Source organism: Danaus plexippus, chromosome 19 (genome assembly GCF_018135715.1).
Source record: "Danaus plexippus chromosome 19, MEX_DaPlex, whole genome shotgun sequence".
NCBI lineage: Eukaryota > Metazoa > Arthropoda > Insecta > Lepidoptera > Nymphalidae > Danaus > Danaus plexippus.
This window is the reverse complement of record NC_083549.1, coordinates 2,760,961-2,788,047: the sequence shown is the minus strand read 5'-3', so window position 1 is coordinate 2,788,047 and position 27,087 is coordinate 2,760,961. Positions and strand designations below refer to the sequence as shown.

General features: G+C 31.3%; 1 protein-coding gene across 2 annotated transcripts in view; it reads left to right on the top strand.

The window, feature by feature from the left end:
* The window catches only part of LOC116768089 (lachesin-like), a 35,355-nt gene extending 20,419 nt beyond the window's left edge, over positions 1 to 14,936 (top strand). Inside the window, exons 4-10 of one of the 2 annotated variants that reach the window (XM_032658722.2) lie at positions 740 to 910; positions 8,362 to 8,490; positions 10,496 to 10,634; positions 12,240 to 12,391; positions 12,895 to 13,008; positions 13,478 to 13,540; positions 13,618 to 14,936. In XM_032658722.2, the coding sequence (XP_032514613.2) occupies positions 740 to 910; positions 8,362 to 8,490; positions 10,496 to 10,634; positions 12,240 to 12,391; positions 12,895 to 13,008; positions 13,478 to 13,540; positions 13,618 to 13,835 (986 nt within the window). In that variant the 3' untranslated portion in view covers positions 13,836 to 14,936. Of the gene's footprint in view, positions 1 to 739; positions 911 to 8,361; positions 8,491 to 10,495; positions 10,635 to 12,239; positions 12,392 to 12,894; positions 13,009 to 13,465; positions 13,541 to 13,617 lie in introns of both variants that reach the window. The other variant, XM_032658721.2, reaches the window with a different exon arrangement.
* The last annotated feature ends 12,151 nt before the right edge of the window (positions 14,937 to 27,087 follow it).

Sequence of the window (27,087 nt, the reverse complement as noted above, 5' to 3'; positions counted from 1 at the left end):
AAGCCTATTGTTTTTAACATCAGGCAATTCATATAAAAAGAATGGAATGCTCATTCATTATCTCTGTCATTTATCTCATTAATAATTGGTGATTTTGTATGTCTGAAAGACAATATTTTGTCTCAGTCGAAATTATATTTTTGTTAAAATTAATTCAAAGTTTATTCTCAAAGCCGCTTTGTTACTAATGGGTCATTGATGTTAAGCTATCTGTTGTGATTTTTTATAACACTTTTGATGCTATTAATAAGAGATTATAAAAATAAAATTGCTTAATTGAATAGATTATTGATGTTGAAAGAAAAAATACAAGTTAAATAGATATATTTAACTTCAAACAACAATATCTTAATCTTCAAGTTTTTATGCATATATAAATAAGCGATCTTAACAACTGTAAACTAATTTCCTATGAAGTGTCATTAAAATTAAGTTAATGTTAAGAAATTCAAACAGTCAGCACAGTTTTGTTTGGAAATACACATCTTTGAAATTGCAATTTACATGTATTTCATATACCTAATGGTTAAAACGAGCCTCTACAAGTTTCTCTTAATTTTTTTATAGTTATAATAATTTAGAATGGACAGATTTTCACTCATTTTATACATACGATGTTTTATTAATAAAGGCTTTATTAATGTTATGTCAAAGAAAACGTTTAAACACTCGTTTATCGTCTGCAATAAGTTACATAGTATGTTAGTATCTAGAAAAAATAAAAATATTGTTTTTGTAGTTCCACCAAATATAGTTGATGAAGGTACGAGTGGAGACATGGTAGCTAGAGAAGGTACAGATGTAAGCATATCTTGCAAAGCCGATGGAAGACCATTGCCTCGTATCCTGTGGAGAAGAGAAGACGGAGCGAATATACAATTGAGGAATGACGCCGGAAAGCTTCATAAAGGTCTGAGGTTATTTACAATTACTCTATATATAATTATCCCTTGTTTTACAGAAATCTATTATTATCTGTATAAATTATTTGATAACTTCATTACGTCAATGATACTGATCTGAATAAATGATTTTATTAGCCAAAAATTTGTTTAAGCATCGTGGAATATTAATTACCATCCATTTGGAAATTTAATTATTTGCTGATTATTATTATTATGCAATTGATGTATATATATATATATATATATATATATATATACAATTTTTATTCTATTACGACAATTAATTACACGGTGAAGATGTTTTTAAGATATACCCTTAAACTCAAGCAAACTAATATTAATGTATATTTGTATTTGGTAACAATGTTATAGAACAGCTGTAGTTCTTGATTTGAAAAACCAGCTTTGTTTTAAGATATTCAGAATTCTATTTTTCGCTTTCGTATAAAAAACAAAGAAAGATAATTCTTTAAAACGTCAAGTTGTAAGAATGAAAATTTTGGTTAGAGCAAACAAGAAGTAATAAAATGACAATATCATGTATTTATATCAGTTAGATTTGAAAGTTAGTGTAGAAATAAACTAAGTTTAGAAAATAAAAAAATTTAATGTTTAATTCGTTTCTATAATCAAGATTAAAAACTAAGACTTCCGGAAACTTAAGTACTTACACTTTAATTTCTTTTTTAAACAGTTTTAAAAATCACTTCACCTTAATACGATGGATAATAAATACATGAATTAATTAAAAACTGATTCGAATTAAATTAGTACAGCTCAATTATTATTAAGGCGGTACGTGAAATCTCGGAATTAGCAAGGTGGAATCCTCTAGTGTCACTGAATTTATTTAAATTTAATTTCATTCTTGGAACGTGCATTGAAGGCAGCCCTAGTAGGTTCAAATTTGGTTAGGTAGAGTCAGGAGCTTGGACGGTACAGGTGAGTGTATAAGGCGCGTTAGATAGGGGCCCCTTAAACCTACACCTGAGTCGCCAGTCCATGACACTGTTAAGGCTTCTCTCCCTGCAACGCGATGGACCCGGCACCCGAACTGTGCGTCCATGGAATGCTGGGAGGATTCGTCTCAAAATAGATAGTTATGTTTTACAGTAATCACCAAAAATCAAGTAATTGAGAGTTTAGTGATAATATAATAGCCCTTAAATAAAAATGACCTTGTAAATATGGTCAAAATATATTGAAAACTTTAAATACAAATGTTTTATATTTTCTATGAGTCTAAAAGCTTATATGCTTGACCGATTTTAGCTCCAACTTGCTTGTTACTACAATAAGGTTATATGTGTCCGCATCGACGATTTCACTTGCGGCAAATTCTCTGTAATCTTTCAAGCGCGAAAAATAAATAAAAATATATGCTATCGATTATTTTTATTGTTGTATTAAATAAAATTCAAATATTTTAATTCTATATAATCGTAGTGAGTAAACAAGATTGAAGGATGTATAAAATTATGGAATTATACGGTAAAAAAGCATTAAAAATATCATCGTTCTATATCAAACAATCCGACGAAACCCTGTCATACGTAAAATGAACGTGATTTTTCATATAAATGAATATCACCGCTTTACGGGAATTTGCAGAGATTTTATTCTTTTGTTACCTCGTATCCTTAATTTCTTTTCTCTCAAGTCCCCTTGTTTCCTTGTTAGCAAGACTTGTCTATTGTTATAGAAATGATCCCTTGTTTTTGTGGACATTTCTATTTCAATGCATTTTTGTTGGAAGTCATTAATCGTTGTTAAAAGCGTTATTTGTACATTGGTTAACAAATTTTTTTAAATATTTTCTTTGTTATTAATTTTATATGGTCATACGGTCTTTGTCCTCTCATATTCTTCTTTGAAATCCAGGTCTGTGTTTTACACTTTACTTTAAAATTAATTACTTCAAAACGCAATTTAAAAATAGGTACTTTAAAATAAAATAACTAACCTTTAATGTTTAAAAAAAAGATATATATATATATATATAACGGATCAAAATCAGGAAGATAGCTCATTATCAGACATAGTGAACGATGGAACAAGATTTAGTTGGTAACGCAGCGAGTTCATCCACTCCAAAAATGTCGGTGACATTCCCTTTTTTTTTCTGTCAGTTGTCCAACGTCAAAACCGACACCGGGGTGACCTCACTCAAGCTAACTGCTTGACGTTGCCAGCTAATTCGTAATAATTTGTAAAATAAAATGGAAATAAAATCATAATTAATTCTGACGCTCCGACACGGCCATCGTGACATCTCACACGTCCTCGTGTGAAAATAGAAAAGGTTCTGCAGTAGATAAAAATTTCCACTCGGCCAACCTGGCACAAATAAAGAACTCGGAATAGTCTTAATTATTTTATGGCAAACAGAAAACAACTAATCCTCTTTTATAAAGCAAAATTATTACAACAACCAAAGTACAACCATAAATTAGCAATCAAATTTAACTTAAGTAAACTATGATTCAGAATACTAATAATCAAATAACGAACATCATTTTCGATTATAATATACGCGGGTACTAAATTCGGCGTCCGAACAAGCCATGGACAACCTCATATAAAGTTATTATACCTGGATAATCAGGTCGGCGTCCGAACAAGCCATGGACAACCTCACATAAAGTTATTATACCTGGATAACTGAACGGAGTCCGAACAAGCCATGGACATCCTTACAGCATCCGACAACATCAGGATAATCAGGTCGGCGTCCGAACAAGCCATGGACAACCTCACATAAAGTTATTATACCTGGATAACTGAACGGAGTCCGAACAAGCCATGGACATCCTTACAGCATCCGACAACATCAGGTTTATCAGGTCGGCGTCCGAACAAGCCATGGACAACCTCACATAAAGTTATTATACCTGGATAACTGAACGGAGTCCGAACAAGCCATGGACATCCTTACAGCATCCGACAACATCAGGATAATCAGGTCGGCGTCCGAACAAGCCATGGACAACCTCACATAAAGTTATTATACCTGGATAACTGAACGGAGTCCGAACAAGCCATGGACATCCTTACAGCATCCGACAACATCAAGATTATCAGGTCGGCGTCCGAACAAGCCATGGACAACCTTCCATAAAGTTATTATACCAGGATAACTGAACGGCGTCCGAACAAGCCATGGACAACCTTACAGCATCCGACAACATCAGGATTATCAGGTCGGCGTCCGAACAAGCCATGGACAACCTCCTTTTAGCATCCGACAACACATGGATAACCGTGCTGGTGTCCGAACATGCCTTGGACAACCATCCCGGCATCCGACATTATAACATATCGCTAATTTTACAGTTTTAACAAGAACTAGTAGATAGCACAGCAAAGTCATCGTCAGAGTCATAGTCGTCATAGTCTGGTCCAGGCATCCTACGGAGTCTATCATCAAACCGTATCTTATCATACTGGGCATTTCTAGTTATGTTCTCTATTGTCTGATCTCGTACAACAATCAGATCGACTTCGGGCTCTACATCACTAGCTAACAAAATATCTACTGGCCTAACAACCTTGACAATAAGCAATTCCAGAGGACTTAACCCCGTGACTCTGTGTTGTGAACAGTTTAGTGCTAGTTGTACATCTGGCAAAGCTTCCTGCCACGACCGTTTACCAGTCTCGGCGGCAGTAAGCATCCCCTTAAGAGTGCTCATTATACGTTCGACCTGCCCGTTTGCCCGAGAACTACCAGCGGCAATAAGGTGTAATTTAATGTTAGCAGAATCGCAGTACTCTTTAAAATCTTTGCTGGCAAAGCATCTGCCCTGGTCTGCAACGATTCGTGTAGGCGCACCAAACAAAGAGATTCTAGCTTTAACTGCTTTTATACTACTAGTCGCATCGATGTGTAAGGTATGGTGGAGCAAAACAAACTTAGTGAAAGCATCGATAACTACAAAAACCTACTCCTTACTATCACTTTTTTCGCTAAGCTTCCCAGTGGCATCTATGTGTAAAGTATGCCAAGGGATCGCTATCTTTGGGATGGAGTGAAGCTTGGCCTGTGTTTTGCCAGATTGCGACTTTGAAATTCTGTATGTGATGCAATTGTCACAGAACTTTCTCACGTACTTGGTCATCTTATAGAACCAGTAAAGTTCGTACACTTTCTCTAAGGTCTTCTCCCATCCCAAATGCACCAATCCCTCATGCACACCATTAATGACTGACCACCTCATAGGTAAGAAACGGGACTTACCCCGACGCTGTATTTTGCGATACAAGACACCCGATCTGAACTCGTGAGTCTTTGCAATATCGTCAGGCAACTTCTTAGCTTTAAGGTCATTCACCAACTTACTAATTTCTTCGCCACGCTGTTATTCTGCTAACAGCCAATTACTAGTGAACTCAGTAATAGTAATTTGTTCTGACTGTACCTGTGAATGGTGCGTGTGAGCTTCTTTGACTGGAAGAGGGTTTCGTGAAAAGAAGTCCGCATGTGCCATACGCTTACCATCAATGTGAATTACATCAAAGTCAAAGTCCTGGAGAAATGTCCACCATCTCTGAACTCGAAGCGTCAAATCCAGCCTTTTGCAAGTTCACTGAAGGGAGTTGTAGTCGCTTAGTACGATAAACTTGCGATCATGTAGATAGTAGCGCAAATGCTTAACCGCGTTTACAACCGGTAGAGTCTCCAACTCGTATGAATGCTATTTCGACTCTGCGGCTGTAGTACGCTTACTAAAATAAGCAACTGCATGCAGCTTACCTGCTTTTTCTGCATAAGCACCGAAACGTATCCAATCGCACTTGCATCAGTATGCAACTCGATCTGTAGATCTGGATCGTAGATCATAAAAACCGGCTCCCGTGGTAGCTTGGAAATAATTTATTACCTTACCACCTCATACTCAGACTTCCAATCTAGTTTACTATTAGAGCTCGAAGTCAACGCGTATAACGGTGCCATTGTCTGTGAGAATCCCGCAACAAGCTGCCTAAAATAGGAGACCAAGGATACTGGTGAAAGGTGAAAAACTAGGACGAATAATATTTGGTTAACTTTTTCCCTAACAATTAATTAATTAAAACAAATTAATTGGTTAATGTTTTCCCTAACAATTTTTCGCTCCTGAGGACTTAAACGATAAGGGCGACAACTTACTGTTTTGTGGGGGTCAATGAGCCTGATGGTCATAGGGTCGGTGTTGGCGTGAGTCATAGGTACACCAGTAATAAACGACTTTTCGAAAGACTTCAAGATGTCAATTAATTCTGCTCTATGTTCTAAAGGTACATCAGTATTAAATTAAAGTTGTTCATTCTCGCTAACGCTACACGATTCGATAATACAAGTTTTCTCTACACTCAACAGTTACGAGTCATGTGGACAGTTAGGCTTTGAGATAATTTTTCAAGTCCTACCATTATGTCATATTGAAGGCAATAGTCGGGTAAAACATGAAATAGGATTTCTAAAGTAATGTCGTCAATCTTAATAATAGTCAAAATCTGTAACATTGATTTAACAGATGTTTGCCCTATGCCTGTCATATTAATAATACTATTCAATCTTCTACCACTAAATTTGCTAGACACTGATTCTTTAATTAAAGAGATTATGGTACATATATCCAGTAGGCGCATCTATATTGCTCAGGTCCACCCGCTTCTCTATAGTTGAAGCTAAGCTGCTTCCGTTGCCTCCGCCCTTGCTCCTCCACTTCGGGCATCTGAATGAGTAGTGGCCTTGCCCTTGACAGGAGTAACAAGTGATGGAGAGGTATTCTGCAGCAGGCTTCTTATAGTTGTTGAAGCGAGTTTGGTTATTGTCTCCATTTGGCTTCAAATTCCTCCTCGAGAAGGACTGAGTAGACTTATGGCCCAGTTTCCCACAGTGAAAGCACTTGATGCTTGCATGGCTTGTAGCTGGGCGAATCCTCTTAAAATCTGGCACGTCACTGTTAGGTGGAGTTCTTCTCTTTAAAACGACTCCGCTGTAAGCTCTTGTTGCAGTCATTTTGTATTGTCAATATCAGTGGTACAGGACAATCGTTGAATACGAGGCGCGAACTGCGAAATATGTGCCAGAACTGTAGCTACCGCGATCTGTTCTATCGTCAAGTTTTTCCACCTTGATATAATAAAGGTCATCAAAGAAGCACCATATGCAGCATGACATTCATTTTCTTTGTTTTGCTTCCAGCCATATTAATAAGGTAAGATGCCACAGTCTCAGGACTTGCATACCTTGCATTGAAAAGCTTCTTGAAATTTTCTCAGTCATCCCTGGAAATGATACAGTCGACAGTCATGTGGATTCGTCTCCTTTCATTGCACGACTCAACGCAATCATTAACGGGGCGCCATGTTGGCATCCGTCAGTAATGCACGTGTCCGCTGTTGCAATCCCAGCACGTGCGTCCACATTGTGTCGGTCCGGATCAAAATCAGGAAGACGAAGTTCGTTCGGAGATCGCGAATGCTTCACGGCCTCTAGCATGGCCAGAAAGTTTCTATTTTGCTGCTCCAGTAACAACAATAACTTTTCGCGGGGGGCGTTCCGGTTACATCCCACTTCTGATAACGGATCAAAATCAGGAAGATAGCTCATTATCAGACATAGTGAACGATGGAACAAGATTTAGTTGGTAACGCAGCGAGTTCATCCACTCCAAAAAAATGTCGGTGACATTCCCTTTTTTTTTCTGTCAGTTGTCCAACGTCAAAACCGACACCGGGGTGACCTCACTCAAGCTAACTGCTTGACGTTGCCAGCTAATTCGTAATAATTTGTAAAATAAAATGGAAATAAAATCATAATTAATTCTGACGCTCCGACATATATATATATATATATATCGAAAATAGTATCCGTATATACATTTATATTACATGACAACATACACAAACCTAAAATAAAGCTTTGTTTTATCTCTTATATATCAAAACTTCGTTGATATAATTTTCTTTCTAATTTAAAGAAATCAGTAGGTATTAGGTAGTAAAAACGTTCTTCATAACAATGCCAGTTTTTAGTACCTGTGACTCTGTTTGATTTGGTGCACAATAAAATAATTCCCCGGGGAATTCAACTCGAGATGAAAACAATCTCGTTAGCTGCCTGGTGATTACAATTCTAGCTGTTGAAACTCTGATCGAAATTCTTTCACTAATTTCTTAGTTAAACGCAAACACATGATTAATGAAAGACAAAAACTATAAATTGGATTTGGTAAATTTCATTTCTTAAGTAGATTAAGAAGAAGATTTTAGAACTGTTGTTAATGCTTAAAATATATGTCTAATGTATTTTAAATTTAGAATGCCTTTTTTACCGACGATATATTTAAATATTGGTGGTTACACTTTCCCTTGTGTTGTAATATTTGAAGCATATTGAATAACACTATTTATTTTCCAATAGTTTTAATAATTACATCTATCAAAAAGATATTTATGTTTTATACAGTTGATATGTACACCGGATCTTCACTTAACCTTACAAAGGTGGAGAGGAGGCAAATGGGTGCGTACTTATGCATAGCATCCAATGACGTGCCGCCTTCAGTTAGCAAGAGGATTATGCTTAGCGTCAATTGTAAGTAACATTATTACTTAAACAGTTTTATTACGAGAAACAAACAAGTAGTTGTAATGATTACATTAAAAGAAATGAAACATTTCATGTCCCGTGCATTGAGTATACAGAACTTTGTTTGTTGTTTTTTTAGTTGTTCAAGCTAGTTTTAAACGAGCTATTAAAATTATGTTTTGTTTGCCTTTTATAATGCAATAATTTTTTACCGGTATCGTAAGTCACGCCTATTATCAAAATTTATACCTAGCGTATTAATATAAAGATACAGGACTATACGTTCCTCCGTATATTATGTTGAAATAGATGGCCGCATTCCAAAATAGACAAAAAGATACTGAAATTGATCTTTTGCATGAAACCATAAAAGACAAGGCAATTTCAACGGGTAGTCTCCTAATAATATTGGTACTTCAGACCCGAAGGACTTTACGATGACTTTTATGTCGGTAAAACGGAGTAATATGTAAAATACTCAGCAAGTAAACTGCAAGCCGTATACATACGTATTGTATTCTTATATAAATAAATATTCATCTTTTTAATAATATAATAAAAAAAATATGCTATTAACATTATTCTCAGCAAGATTTTAGATTGAGTATAAATTTGTTTTAAGATTGGAATAAAAAACAAGTTAAATAAAACTAGTATTATTCGGATTTAATACGCGGATTTTTATTATTTAAAAACTACATAATCCCGACGTTTCGGTTACTTTGCAGCAACCGTGATCACAGGCAGACGAGGTGTGAATGTCTGTGAATAATAGTAGTAAATCCGAATAATACTAGTTTTATTTAAATGAATACTCGCGAAAATCTTAGATCTCATTATAAAAAACAAGTTATCAGACCAATAATATGTATTATAATATAAAATACCTCACACTTCTTTAATAAACAGATAACCCTTGTCTGCCCTAGACTTAGTTCATTCACCTTAAACAGTACTATGATGAGAGTGTGAAATCATATTAGTGTTGAGTTGAGATGAAATATGAAATAATAAAATGAAAGAAAGCTTTTTATAAATACCCGTTTCTTATTATTTTATTTCTGTAAGTTCTCGACGTTTCGATTACTTTTCAGCAGTCGTGATCACGGGCAAACATGATGAAAGTGTCAAAATGAAAGATTAAAAAAAAAAGCTAGTTATCCGAAAAAATCACTTTCAATTTTATGGGTGCACTCGAAAATCTTAGATATGGTTATCTAAGATAGTAAATTTCCAATTACTTTTAAAATAGATTTTTTTTTAGGTATTCAATGAGACAAATCGAATTTTTCAAATAAAAGTCTTTAATTAGTTTTTTAACCATCACTATCAATTGATTATTCCTTTTACAAAAATAAATAAGAATTCCTAAAAATACATGACGACGATAGTATAGTATAATCAAGCAGCCTACACAATAATATCGGAGCTCCCATAAGAAACTATGATACGCTGTATTGTAAATGACCTGACACGTCCGTAGCAACTGATAGCAATTCATCTTGTCCAACGCCAAAGATATGAAGTGGAATATATGAACAAGCAAATATCGTTAAATAAGCTATCATGAGTAATGTTAGCAAACAAATTTTATAAAATTTTACTATAAATTGCGTACATAGTATATTTAATAACGCTTCTGACAAAACAAATCTCTTTTCATTATGAGTTTGTGCTTGTTCCGATAACAACGCCATAAAAAGATCTCTACTTTATTCCTTACAGATTTTTCTGCAAAATATTCGCTGCATATCGTAGTTATTGCGTTGTTTTTGTTTTAATGATATTTTGATTTAAAACAAAATGTTTTTTATGAAGCTAAATAAAATTCATATAAATATTTATTGCATATTAGTGAAGTAAATTAGTTCAAATTTTAGATTTTTTTTTACGGCTATTCAAATGTTTGTTATAATGAATACCAGAAATCTTATAAAATAATTTTAGGATAATTTTGAAACATGTTGCTTATAATATGAAATAAAACAAAAAAATAATTACATATTTTTAGTTGGCCCATCCATATTGATAGCTACAAAAGTGATTGGAGTGCCAACGGGCTCTCAAACTGAGCTCCAGTGTCTTGTTGAAGCCTATCCTCCCGCTATCAATTACTGGCTGAAAAGTGGAGAAGAAATGATTCTTTCCGGGTATGTATGTAGCTGTTTTAAGTCAATAGAAATTTTACAATAAATATATATTTTTAGATTTAATTAGAGTGATATAAACAATAGTATGTATAGTATATAGTATATATATTAACAATAGTATGTTTATTGTACATATACGTATATATTTTATGTGTATAGTGTAGTATTCAATGAAACTATATTAAATTCGTCATGTATGTATTGTGCTAAGTAGCAAACTGACTGACAGAGACCAATACAAATAAACTAATCTACCTACATTACACTTGACATCATATTATTATTTTAACAATACCGAGCAAGTATAACTAATACATAACATATAGATTATTGTACTCGTATATATAAATGTATATATGACAGACAGTCAAATTTAATTAAAAATGAAAACAATATTATGTTGCATATGTCTTGAAAATAAAACTTGACACAAAAAAATCTTTGAATGTCATATGTTTGCAAGATTAATTATGAAAATAGAATAAGCGACCCGAAAAACAACCCAAATAAAAAAAACATGTGCAACCAGTAACTGCGCTGATTCATTGCAAACATTTCGGCCGTTTTCAATCACAATTCGAATGTATAAAGTACTGATATATTGACTGTACAATGTTTGTAGAAAACACTACATTGTCACGGCAAAAAAAAGACATTTGGTACGTCGTTGCAATTATTTATAGACCTCACGCTTTCATTGCAAATAAACAACCCAAATGGGATAATAAATCCATTATTATTTATCGTTATAAAAAAAAGCATACAGATGTTTTTTATTCATAACGTATTCCTCTGCAATGTAATAATTTAAATATAAATAAATATAGATATATATACATATATATAATATTGTGGTTACTTATTTATTTAGTTACCCGCAACTCCGTCTGTGTAAGAAAAATAATAAGAAACTATGACAAAACTTTAAAGCCCCGTATGCGCCCTGCCTCCCACTCGCACATTATAATTTCGGGATGGTCATTCGGGATCTTGAAAAAAGTATCCTAAGTTGCTTTTTATTACATCATCTACATGCCAATAAGTCCCGTTAAACGCGGTTCAGCCATTTTAGATATTAGCCGAAACAAACATACACTTGTATTGTGTTTACATATATATATAAAAATAGGGGTTGGTGATAAAAAAGCAATAATTTAGGGTTGTGTGTATTATTGATGCCACATTATAAAAAAATAAAAACAAAAAATTTCATTCAAAAATTTAAAAAAAAACAGTTTAAGGGTGAACAATCCTTATGACTAAGGGGTATGAAAAATAGATGTTGGCCGATTCTCAGACCTACTCAATATGCTCACAAAATTTCATGAAAATCGGTCAAGCCGTTTCGTAAGTGTACGGGAACGAACATTATGACACGAGAATTTTATATATAAGACTGTGTGAATATTTGTTATATTACATAATGTATTTTTAAAATTATATATTAAATACATGATTTATAATAAAAGTATATGCTCAAAGATATTTAATATCTATTACCATATGAATCAATTACAATTTATTTTTATTCAACATATTTTTGAAAAAGAAAACAGAATTAAGAATGAATATGTTTATTTATAATTATTAATTACTTAATTACAGTGAAAAACATGACATTCGCGAGGTTCGGCTCTCGGCATATGAAATACGTACAATATTAACTATATCAGACTTCAGTAGCAATGACATTGGAACTTACACATGTGTTGCAACAAATACAATAGGAAAGGCCGAGGGCACATTAAGACTATACGGTAAATATAAAAAATTCTACTAATATTATAATGGTAGTTAGTTACTCAACCACTTTTCATTTTTATTTTAGTGAAAGTTTACAGTGATATATACTATTGTAATAACTTTATACTATTGTAATAAACTTTATACTATTGTAATAAAGTTATTACAATAGTATATATCAGTACGCAGTAAGCTAAGCTAAGTAGCTTACTTCACGACGTATGGTAAATCATTGCTATAAATAGCTTTAAATTGTACCATTGAACCAATTAAAATATTTAGGCAATCTTGCTTTTTCTGTTGTAATTAATTAATGATATACATTATACATACAAGTGTCACCGCTAAAGTAGATGCATCAGTATTTTACATACAACACATGTCACAAGTATCGTTTAAGTGAAATAATTTTATTTTGTGATAAAAATTGTTTTATGATTCTGCTTGGAAATTAAAATCAAATTAAGACTACTAAATTAAAGTCTCATTGATATATAATTGATGTATAATTAACCAGAAATTAAGATAACTACAACAACGACCACAACAACAACAACTACGACTACTACTACGACCACCACCACCACACCAATCCCGTCAACAACAGAGTTGTTGCCAGAAACACCTCCACGTAAGTACTAAGAATCAATATTGATACGAAAAATGTATGGTGAAAGATAATTGCATACCACGTTATTTAAAAATACACAATTACAATATAATTTTTTCCTATTAGCTTTCATCATAAATAGCGACTGAATTTCACCTAAATTGAATCACCATTTAATTATATTTGGGAGAGAATTCTTCAAATAATAAAAAAATTCAAACTCAATTATTGGATACAGCTAACTGTTGACTATCTTTTATAACAATTTTGCATATTTTATTCGGTTATATGGTGAACTGCTCTAAATTCAGATATTCATAAATTAATTGCTTTAGGCAAGCTCTATGATAAAATGTACTAAATATATGTCCTCGTGTGTGTTACAACGATTTCTGATATCACATAAGTACTATTTTTTAAAGTTGAATTTGAAGTATTTACATAAACTTAAATAACTTTTACAAAATAACGCTTACAGTTTTTGTTACAGCTATCGTAGTGCCATTACAGCCAGCTGAACAAAAATTTTATACGCCAGATGTTACGACATATGGTAAGAATAATTTTTTCTGTGTTTTTAAATATTATGTCGGAAATGTTGTGTAATATTTTCTATTATCTTGGTAACAGATACCATGCAAAATGTAATAGAACAATCTGTCCTCGACAACAACTGGTTACCGACTGCGGAGTCTTCGAGCCACCGCCATTATGCGCCAGAGTTCCCTACAGTTGCTGTCATTTCAGCATTGCCACAAATTTTGCTATGCAATACTCGTAGTCTCAAATTGCTCCTTACTATTGTAATGGCTAGTTACTTTATATTAATAGGTCAAGGTGCAAGATGATAAGTTTGTCCATTAATGCTGCGTGTCAATTTAATGTGAATTTTTAAAATAATATTTTGTAAATCAAAGCAAAATATAAACATCACTAGTTAATGACGGAATAAAAATTAAAGAATGAAAAATTATATGTTATATCAAACCATAAGAACGTCTAGATACAAATCCAAGGATAAAAAAAATTGTGCTGATTCAAGAGTATCAAAATAGGAAAATATTCTGCTTACCCTCCGAATGAGAAGGTGATGGAGATCCAATAAAAAAATTAGGAATCAAAATTGTTCATTCAAATTTGAAGTAACATAAAAGTATCAAAATCAATCGTTCATTCTATAGACGAAGCGTCGGCTGCCTCCTGTGTTATTTAAAATAAAAAGATCATGAAAATGACATCTATGCAACGATGCTTTCTAAAATTCGAGCCAGTTTGTATTTAAAGTGGACGCTCACCATTAGCTCAATAGTTTGAGGAGTCCATACAAATACGAATTTTATTTCATTCAATGGAGAATAAATAAAATTTCCATTATTGAGCCATTTTTATTTTGGGCTTTATTTGGTTTAGTTTTTATTATTTGTAAATTGTGCTAGTTTCATGCCCGCAATATTCAATCTGATATCATTGAGTAAAAACTGTCTAGCATTATGACATTTTAGTGGCACTTTGGAACAATAAGCCTACTTTTATCTGATGGTCTAAGTAATGACTTGTGTTTGTCTCCTTAACATATCTTTATTTTCAACTTAAAAATATGTACAAATATATAATAATATAAAGCATATCAATAACGTGTAAATTTATTAATGTAAATACATGCTCACGTAAATTATAGTTATTTTAAGGTTGATAGGGTATAAAAACTAAAAATATGTCTAACATAGTAACCGGCATTTTTTATTCCGCTTGTTAATATGTAATTATAATCGAACTAAATAAAGTTTTAAATTCCACGCTTTCTTTTGATGCAATTGCAACTAAAACAATGAAATTTCTTTAAAATAAGCGTTATTTAGTTTTAGGGAATGTTATGTACATTGTAGAAAAAAAAAAATCGTATTCTGTTTCCTGTAGATTGTATGTATATTACCTACCTAGAAAATCATGGTGTACATAATACGTATCAATAAAGTGTTTATAAATTTGTTCGACTTTCATTGAATTGTCTTTTTTATTTTCTTAAGGTAATATCGTCCAGGAAGTGCAGACACTTTAACTGTTAAGGCTAAAAGTAAAAGTGAAGTAATATTAAACATATTACAAAAATGATGTGTTTCAAATAAATTTTAAATTTTTACCATTAAATGTTCTGGTGAACAATTCCTAGTGTATGAAAAACATTTCATTAGTTATAACCTAGTATTTAGTAATTCCTAGATGGATGCAATACTAGGAAAGATTTGGAAAGAAGGATAATTTGATGAAGATAAACCAAAAAACCAAGAAACATCAATTGCAATTAAAATATCGGAAAATTTAAAACTTCTGATTCTTCGTTCTATGTGAATACCGAAAATAATTTAACATTTCATACTAGTCTTTCAATGAGCCGTGCCTCTACCATGAAAATATTTTATAAGTATGAAGTTTTTTATTGGAAAGAAGTTGTTCCTGTGACAAAGGCGGGCAACTCAATAAAAAAGTATGTACATATTTGAAAATGGCAACACATAAAAACATTTAAGTTATTTGAATTACGTACGAATTAATAATACTCGCTTGCAGCATCTGTACTATTATCATAATTATGCAACGGGCATGTAATGTAATGTAATTTAAACAGCAGCAACAATTTAATATTGACCTAAAAAAATATGCATATTTCAATCTCAGATTAGGGTGCGTTCGTGTGTATTTACGCATGTTGTGTTTGTTTCAATTTTGATTACTTATTTATAAGCATTCGATTGATTTAAAAACATCTTAAAAAATATAGACAACGTGCAAGACATATCTCTGATATCTTGATAGAGTTAAGACAATTTAGTACCTTTTTATTTCGAATTGATAATGTCAAAATATTGATATAATAATAAATATCAACTTACATAAACATAGTATATACAATTTTCAGATCTAATAACAGTTTTATATTATATATAAAACGATTTATAAGTATTCTTTATTATTTTATAAAAAGATAAAAAAACTGGTATATTAAAAGAAATTATAATGTCTACTCGCAAAAGTATTACATATCATTAAGTGAGTTTTTTATCATTATTACTGTTCTAATGTATTAAAATAGCATATGAGTACAATATTGTTACCGAAAAATGCCATTATCGCATGCAATACTTACATCTCTTTATTTATTGCTCATCCCTATCGCCGGCGCTTTGTAATGCAAATATGCGGATGTGCTTAATTTATTTATCAGAATATAAAATTGCCCATTTTCCCATTTATCTGTCTGTATAAATGAATATTTTTAACATAGTAAATGCGTTGGTTATATGACGACTCTGTTTAATAACCTAAAAGCACATACGAATTAGTCGATGAGGTTATATAGTTTTTATATAGAGAAAATAATTTTACACAAATACGATTAATTCGAAGGAAAAAAACTGAAATGTTTAAATTAAAATTGCTTATTACTTGTTACGTTAAAGGAAATTTGATCTAGTAAAGCAGAAATGAATAAATAATTACTTTATAAATGTAAAATCGATGCCAAGTAATAAAATAATAATAACATTACACTCACCTGAAATCGAAGTAAAAAGTATTAACATTGGTAGCAAAATTCATCAATGTCTTTTGTTTTTATTCTTCATCATTATTCTTGTCTCGCTAGCAGATTTTATGATTTATGTTAATAAGCTATAAGAATCTATCCATCTATCTATCGTAATAACAAATTAAATATTCATATACGGACGGAATATTTTATTAAAAGTTTATTGAAACCATATTAGAACGGATAAATTGTTTTTAATAATTAAATTTCATTGACTTCAATTTCAAATTTGTGACTTCTTTACTTTTCTTTTGTTTTGATCTTCTTCCTTGAGATTGGTTCTTCCTCGTGCAAACCGCAAATAATTAGAATGATAAGAGAAAAGGGTGAATAGGTTACTGAGACAGTGATTTCAGCACCTCAAACTTGGTTTCCACGAAATAAAAATTAAAAATATATTATTTTTTAACGTTCTCCTTGCTTTTTCTACGATTTTTACTTACTTTAAAATATGTTTATCACAGTAAATAACGCTCGTAAGACATCTTCCTGAGGAAAAAATATTTTGATTAATACGGGACAGAGATATCGGAGAACACATATAAATTATAATATAGGTTTGAATTGATAAACCACCTACTTTTTTGAAGGTGGTTAAAAAATAAATTAATATGACCATATTTATTCTGACCGACCTTTTCAGCGTAAAATATGCCTCTTTTAAACGTTAAAACCAACGTGTAGAAGGCAATTAAAATAAAACAATGGAAAGAGCGCTCGGTAAATGCAGACTTGTAATTATATTTTAAGCACTGCCCCTGTTTACAAATCGCTTAGTACCTACTAAGTTAATTTACCAGATTCCGCAAGCTATAAATTGTTCCAACCCGTCATCTTTTAATTTGTTTCTGCTTCAAAAGATTAAAATCTATTCTTAAACTTTTCTTTTTAAATGAAAGCATAAGCTTCCAATGAAAAATGTTGTCTTTTAGAAATTTATAAAGGTATATTTTATAACATTCGGCATCAGAGATGAAATACGATAGTGTTAAATAAAAGAAAATGTTCTGTTGTGAACTAAAATATTATTACGAAAGTAATATAGAAAATATTTAATTAGAGAGTTGGCATTTAAAGCTTTGTACTAGTATTTATACTTCATAGACGATTCTTCTTCTGTTCCATTGTTAGGTAACAATATCTTTGAAAGAAGACCTAGGTTTAAGTCGTATGACATAGCTCGGATCCAATTAAGAACTGGATTATGATATTAAAATATGACTTTTATTCGATAAATTTTGCAATGAATAATTGTAGTATCAGTCAGTAATGCGAGGTTTTGTATGTTAATTAAGGAGTACTAAGTAGTGTTACATAAAATAATAATATTTATATAAATTAATCACTCTATCTGTGAAATCAAACAACGTTGAATCTTTTACGAAATGTACACAAATCTTTCTTTACCTAAAACATAATTTGAAGAAATAACAAAACTGCAACGTTTTCCATTATAATAAGTTGTTCCTTTAAAATATAACTCCAGCCCTGATATTGCGCTATAAATATATGTATTTGAAAATTGATTTTTTTCGTATTGATTTTTATTCTACTATTATTTTGAAAGGCTTTAATTCTGTTTCTTGGTTTATTAACGAAGGGAACTAGGTATAATGGACAGCGATTATTATAATTATTTGATTGTAACTTAAACAATAAATATTTAAACGTTGATATAAAGTTCTGAAGTGATATGGAAAGAGTCCTTAGGGGTTTCATCGCGGTTTCTCGTTTATATTAATGCTCATCCACACCCGAGCTGGAATCATTACTGAATTGTCTTAGTAAAAAACAAACAAAACATCTAACTTGATTTTAAAATTGTATGTTTATAAAAAAAAAACGTGGCCTAATTAACTTGGGTTACGAACACCATACCCAAACCGGTAATGAAAAATTCTAAAATCACATGTCACTCGATACTGCATCAATCAAACAATATATTATCCTATTTATGTACATGCTTAGTTCTACTGCGTTATGCAATTCAAAACCTTAGTATCCATTAACGAACAAAACTTTTAGGCTCATTAAATTTTTATTAAAATGCAGTAAATACCCAAAATATAAGGGGAAAATAAATAATTTCAACAAAAATTTGTAATTTTGAAATGTAATCTAATGGTGTACTTACAGTTCGCAGTACAGTAACCTAATTGAAATATTAGGATTACTGCCGGGCGAAAATATTGTCTTTTATTCGTGTCGCGAAGTTTCGGGTACTAAATGAATAGTTAAATTCTATATACCATTTCTGTAAGTTTCTAAAGTTATATGTAGGTAATTATAGTAATAGTACTTTTATATTTATATTTGAACAAAAAGTACTTTATAATAAATAAAATCCGAAGGTCTAAGTTGTAATTGATAAAACATTAATAATGTTTTTTCTGTTCGATTTCTTAATATCTTGAATTCAATTCTCAAATTAGTTATTTTTTTAATTATATACTTACACCTTGCTTCATTGAAATTAATAATTAACATTGTCCTTTAACATTTTTCCTTTTCTAAAATAAAATTTGTTTTGAAGGCAATTTTAAATTTTTACGTATTTTTCACGTGGCTTTATAAGTCGTATGCAATATTAAAGCTTTAAAAAACGGTACCCTAAAGAGAAATTTCGAATGTCACGTGTTACTTTTCCCAAAACAATTCATAAAGAATTCATCAACATATCCGTTAGACTAAATTACGGATCTGTCTGACACTTGGTTTAAAATATTGCACTCTCAACACAATTGTGACCTGTGCCACCTTTTTACGTCAATAATAAATACGTGTCCACCGCAAAGGGATGCATAATTGTCCTATTTGTTTGGGCCAGTTGAGCTGGGTCGTTTCGGCAAGCTTAATTTATTTACTCTGTCATTCCGATACCAACATTGACTAGGGCACGCAATAATTTGCCTAAATTATCTGACCACAAAACCTTTTTTATATTTAAATCATATAGATTATTAAACATAGCCAGAAATATATAGATTACTGCACTTTTAGCACCACGTTAAATGCTACGTGTAGGCGTTTCAAAGAAGAAAGGTTTTTGGTTGTACGAATCATAACTGCTATTTATTATTTGAATTAAATTTCTAAAGAAAGTTTATATTTACATTTAAATTCATAACGATATAAAAAATTATCAATGCAATCAATGACATAGGTAAATAATATATTTTTATATAAACAGTGTGTTATATCATTTTATTATTCCCAACTTTAGCGAGTTCGTTCTCAAAGGTTTAAGATAAAAGTAATAGATACGAAAGTACGCTCTAAAATCTGACTGTGGGTATTAAAGTTTAAAAATTCAGCTTAAATCTAAAGCTTCAACTACTTAAAGGAACTTAAAATACGGCTTCTCGTAGTCGTATCACTAAGCTGCAAATTCTTTTCACAAAACAAGTTCAAATGAAATTATATGGATTTTGTTAGATAAATTGTAGTTATATTATAATCTATATCAAAATTACCCGTGAAACATTTCGTTACTACATCGACGGTCTCTATGTTTATAAGGTCAAGTCAAAACCCGTGGTTAACAGGAGAGCGTAATTTGTATTCAACAAGCCCTAGAAATTATTCTATGACCAATAATAAATATATTTTTTTACAATATTTTTACTTTTTGAGATCTTTATTATTCAATTTAAACACACTTTATTTTTTTTAATTTTCTTGGAAAAACTGATAGATAACCGTTTTTTCTCTGATACTAAAATAGAAGCATGTAAGTCATATCTATGATACCATTTTATACGGAGAAAACAAAAAATCTGTGTGAGATATAGAATTTAAATAAAATGTTTTATGAAAATGTAGGATTCTATTACTATTTTCAAAACAATACGTTCAAAATCCTGAAATCTTCAACCATGGACATAAAAAACACTTCAATAAAGACATAACACTTTATACGTGGTTTTAGCCTTTTGGAGTACGACTTTTGTTCGTGTAATGTAAACAAAGTCATGTCTTTAAACAAAAGATCCGGTTTGTGTTTCATTAATTAAACGAGGTTTATAAATTCATTTGTTTAAAGAAGATGCGTCTTAGCAATAAATAATAGGTATAAAATATTGTCTCACAGAAGTTGGAACTAAAAATAAACAATCTCTACTGTGCTATATTAGTTTTAACTAACCATTTTAATTTTAAGCATGTGCTTCAGCCTAATCATCTGTCTAACAATGAATTCGGTACTTAGTATTTAAAAATCATCACAGTTTTATAAAGAAGGTAATTCAGCTTAATAAACTACTTATCTACTTAGTTAAAAAAAAAGTGTAATCATTACAACATCACAAATTTATTCAGACTATTTGACATTTTTTATTAATAAAGTTCACTTAGTAGTTAAATAACAAAACAAAATACATAAAAAGACTTAAGATAAATTTAGCAATCTTCTTCGTGGTTGCCCTGTTTTGCTTCTAGTTGCTTAAGGTTTTTATAGAAGTCTTGAGACTTAGTTTTAATGATCCGTTGATTACTTTATCGCACAAACAAATCAAGTCTTTATATTTTATCTTCAGATATAGGAATATAATTATTGTACACCTTCTCTAGAACTAATTCTTGTTCCTTCTTTTTCTTCCCTCTAGTCAATTTCAAATTATTGCTACAGTTAAGTTTTCTATAGTTTTTTTAGAAAAGACTTACTTAAATTCTATTAGGTCTTGATTATTTCCTTGCATTTTTATTTCTCTTACCTTATTCTAATGAATTTTCATTGAATTTGTATCTTTTGTCTAGCTTTTAGTATGCAATCAAATTTAAAATCTAATCATATTTAAAAGAAGAATGCAACTTCAATTTTAATTTGTAAAAAGGAATTGTCGAATTTACCAAGTCATAGTATACGAGGGCATGTGTGGTATGACAGTTTCTAAGTATAATTCAACGATTCTAGGTTATAAAACAACCAAGATTTATTATAACGATTTTAGGTACTATTAATCGTCTAAAATTGGATTAATAATTGTCTTTATCGATGTCATTAATTAAATCTTGTGCTTCAGAAACGCATAAAATAATACTTCCCCAATTGACAATATCAACTTATAAATTTGATGTGCTGTTATTCATGTTTTATACTATTGTTGGAAGTTATATGAGTACTTATAGCTAAATAGCAGATCACTTAATCTAAAGTGTACCAAAATATACCTATTGTTTCATTAGAAAAACAAGCTTCGACCTTTCTTGTTCGGTAAACCCCCGTAAATAGAGCTAAGTCTGACAAGGTCGCGTTTGCAGCAAATGGCGCGCTTTTTAAAACACAATACAAAAAGATATGTATAGATGTCCGCAAATACGACACTTATTCGTTGTATTCTCAATACTTGTTCTTTTATACGATTTGTAAAACGAGGTTACTAATTAAGATAAAGTAAAAATTTGTATGTCAGTATTTGCGCATAGATAATCTAAAGCCAATGATGAAATAAAAAAAAAAGTCAATTTTCGACTTGTCTTTATATACGTAGGGACCGTCGACATGGTAATTAGGAATTATTTATTAATTTATTCGTATGAACTAATGTTGAATTAACATTTGACGAATTCCGGTTGATTTAAATGCCAATAGTTTACAATATTCATTCATTCCTTATAAAGTATTGTATGTCTTTTTTAAATTATAAATTAGTTTTTGCCATGCGTCTTAACTCTAGCTTACCAGTTTACGGCCTACACTTCCGTTTGATAATTATTAGCCTTATTTTATCTATCTTATCTAAATTTTAACTCTATTTATCAATTATTAATCTAATTATATTATAATAAGACACACCTGTCTAAATTAATTAGTAATTATGCATTATTTAGTTGTCTTTAATAAAAATTATTACTTCAAGTACAATTAAATTTAAGCACATTATTTTATAACTGGATACATTTACAAACTGATACTTTATGCTCAGTTTCACGCTTCACTTGTAATTAGTGCTAAAGTCAAATCCATGCCATTATACCGCGCGACCTGCTGTCTATTGATATCAGTATGCTTAGTTTAAGTTGGCACTTCAAATACATGCAGAGAGTTAGTTTTTCATTCATTAATCTTCAAAAATTATACTACTTAGTATTTATATAGGTTACTAGCTGTTACTCGCGATTTCGTCTGCGTAAAAAAAAAAACAAAACAAAAACAATAAAACTTTTAAGTCCATACCTCATACACTAAAAGAAACAAAACAAAAGGAAGCAATGTCCCTAAATGCTAAAGTAATAAAAATAATCTGACCAACTTATGTAACTTAACTAAATAAAACTGACAAAAATCACTACTGCTAAGTGTTTTATGGTGGATAAATAATACTAATAGAAATATAAATAATTACCTGCTGATTTGTACCCATTCTAAAACGAAACAAATTTATAACTAAACCTATTTATACATGGACACTCAAAAACTAGGAAAAAAAAAATGGTTATACTAAATTAATCAAAATATTCATAAATTAATGTTACACTAAAACAGTACAAAAGAAAGACGAAACCTCTTAGCATTCAATGGATTCACCGTGCGAGTGCCGGGTCCATCGCGTTGCAGGGAGAGGAGCTTCAACAGTGCCTGGGACTTACGACCCGAAAACGATATTATAAAACATGAACAAATACAATTCTTAGAAAATAATCAACATTCAGAAATATAACAGTTGTGTCCAGATTACATTGTTTCGTGCTACACATATTATACATTTCATGTCCATTTTCAAGGTGTTATTCCTTAATATTTATTTATAATATTCAAGTGAGTATAATATATATGAAATAGTTATTGGACAAATGTTTAAAAGTAATAGATACAGGGTGAAATTTATTACTTACTGGGGGTCGCTGTTACCCCTGCCAGTTGAAGATCATACATTTTTACAAATTTATTTTATGGGCAATTCAAATGTGGAAGTTGGCGAAAGTTGTGCTTACAATCCTACAGTGGAGATAACCATTTTTCAAGAATTACAAATGTTTTTTCATCAGACCAAAAATTTTGTAAAGATGTTCAAAATAGCTTTCGATGGGATGCCATCTGACAGTGATAATATTTTCATTTAACTGACAAAATAACTGCCAGTGAACACACAAGAAGATTTAATAAACCCACCATTGCCGTCCTTTAAAATTTTTCATCGCGACAAATTGTATTTGTTCATGTTTTATAATATCGATCCATCCTCTATTGATCTATCGATTGTCGATCGATACTTGAGAAAAATAGTGCATTTTTATATCTTTAGGACTAATTACCGACTTTGCCGAGTACTTTTGGACTTCGGTGATCCTTTGTGATGGTGACAATTGGAGTAAAGTAATTTTTTTATGTTGATCCTTTGTGATAGAAACACTTCACTGCTAAGTGCGTGGGAACTTTTCACACATTGATTAACTGTAATTTACGATGCCTACGAGAAGACGACCTAGTCGTCCTAGTCTATCAAATGTGCGAAGAGATAGCTTACGTGCTAATCGCTCTGATGACCGGAGAGAGACAGATCAAGAAAATAGTCATTTTTTTATTTTCAACTTGACCGTAGCCTATTGGCTTTGAAAGCGTAACTGAAAGGGGTTGGTAGCCCGATGGAACCTATCCTTTAAATTCGGGCCTGAAGGGCCCCGGGGGGATAAGGAAATAGTCGTATTGGGATGTCTGAACTGCTTTCTTTATTGAGTGAGAATGAAGTTGATAGACTTAAAATGCAACAATTTAAACAACAACAACAACAGGTGCACATTAAACGCAACAACAGCGAGCACGACATAATAAAATTGAAGGATTCCACAAATGCAGTGCTCCTCTGATTCTAAAAAGAGCTACATTCCACTATATCTTCCTATAATTCCAATTGGAGAAATAACAATATTTTTAAAAATTGTAAGCCCTTAAAATATAGTGGTGAATCTACTGATTTAGAATTAATTCTAAATTCTAAGAATTAGAATCATTACCAATCCCAGAAATTAAAGAGTGTAAGGGATCTGGTAATGTGATCAATTGTGGAAATTTTACTTTGCCTCCAGCACAACATAATCCAGTTGTATCAACATAATAATATTAATTTTCATCCAAATAAATGTGTTGTTACTTAAGAGAACGTTCTCTACGTTAAGTCTCACAGAATTCCCGAACTATGGCTAACCGCGATCGGGAATCAAGCACTGAACGATCCAGTAGATTAGCACAGCAAAATGCACGATCAGCAAGAAATAGAACTCGCAGCCAACTAAATTTATTAAATGCTGCGTTTGCTTATGATTGTACCCTTGACTATACTGAGCTAAATGATATTGATATTGACAGAATGGATAAAATATGTAAGTTATACCAAGCAAAAAAATAGGCGACTGAAGCTCCTGGACTGTGTTGTAGTGGTAGCAAAGTAAATATACCTATAATTACGGCAAACTACAGTTTTAAAAGAACTGATATCAGGCTCATATTCATCATCCAAGCATTTCTTAAATCACTCAACACAACGTAATGCTTTTTTTAAGATGACTACATTTGGTGCCAAATAAATTCGTGAGAGAAACTTTATGCCCACTTTTAAAGTCCAAGGGCAAGTTTATCACTTGATCGGTAACTTACTTCCAGCTGTAGAGGCAAAACCCGAATTTTTCCAAATATATTTTGTTTCCCATGCAAATCAGGTATGCTTGCGCTCAAATATAAATTCCAGCTTGCAAGTCTATCCTATCGACGTTCTCCAAACATATCTTTACGATCATAAAACGTATATTCAATTTTTAAATACAATCTGGAAAATAGACCACCGAATAACTTAAAACTTTTTATTGATGCTGATGTGCATCCTCGACCATTGAGGTAGGTAAATGTGCAAATAGTAGATGAAGGAGCTGTTCTTTTGATAGCTGAAGACAAAGGTCTCTGAGATATTGTGTTGACTGCGAAAGATGGTGGACTTCAACGAGTTTCTGAAATTCATAGATCTTATGATCCAATTCAGTATCCTTTACTGTTTCCCCTTGGTAATGACGGTTACTGAATAAATATTCTATAACAGAATACTACTGCTAGATCTAAAACTATATCATGAATACAGTTCTATGCATTTAGACTTATGATGAGAATAAATGACTTTAACAGCATACATTATTTCAAAGTATTATTCAATCAATATTGTGTTGATTTCTGAGAGGCTTGATTTCATCAAAAGAAATAAAAATATAGCTTCTGCTTCTTCTGAGTACATTCATTTAAGAGATATCGTGATTAATGATGCGAATTGGCATGTTCTTTTAAAAACATAAAAACTAAATTGTCTACAATAAGAACAGAAATTGACGGAGACAAGTCGTGGGTATAGCTATTATTTGAAAAGCTGAAGAGGTTGTTTTACAAAAATAAATATGATGCCTAAAATAACTATTTCACACGGACGAAGTCGCGGGCACAGCTAGTGCCAAATATTATGGTTGTGTCCAAAAATTTAAAATTGATCAATCAATATAAAAATAATCTAATACATAGTTAATAACTATATAGTTATTCTAACAACCGTAGGTAGCAAAAATTAAGTTTATTTTTTACCTAATGAGGATAAAAATGTACTTAAAAAGTTATAAAAATTCTAATTAGTTATTTATTTTAAACTATACTTTCAACTTGATTTATAAACGACATGACGGGAGACACATCAAAAGAAAAACTATTTTTTAAAAATTTAATTCCGATCATTTTCATATTTGTTTACCTTTTAACTTTCCCTGAACTACCACGAATATTTCAAGACCACAGTTAGCTAAATCGATCCAGCTGGTGTCGAGTTTTAGCGAGAGTAACGAACAGCAATCGGTTTTTATATATAAAGATAGAATGAGAAACGCTTTTAAGCAGTGTGATAATGCATCTTGGATTTTGCAAACAGACATATTTAAATTCGATATTTAAATCACAAATAATAAATTTCATTCTCAAACAAAAATATAAATCTTAAATTAAAAAATTTCAAAATCTGTGATATATCTGTCTGGGTAAAATTAAATCCAACATTTATTATTCATATCACATTCGTCATGAGATTCAAGATTTTAATAAGACGAAAAAATGGGTGGAATGAAAGACTTGAAATGTTACACCTTAATGAGAATATAAGATGGAGACTTGAAAAATGTTACAACATCTATTGCGTTTTGAACTTTGTAGCATAGTCAGAGAAAAAATTTAAGCTACAATATTTTTTTTTAGACTTATTGGTATTATAAAAGTTGCTTTTGTAGGATACAAAGGGATTTCTTTAAGCCTCTTATTTTCAATTAGCGAAACTAATGTCGAAAGAGTCTGTTCTCTTTTCAACCTCTAGCAAACAAATTTCGCATTAAGAGTGCATCGGCGAACCCATTCGCTTGTCGTTTTTTAAGGATTTAGTTCCTTTGTTGGAACGATTTTTCTTTCTTATATACATCTTATTTAGAATTACATTTATTCAGTTGCCAATTTAGTTTAGGTATTTCTTTTTCTTTAAAGATTTCTTACTAATGACGAGTAC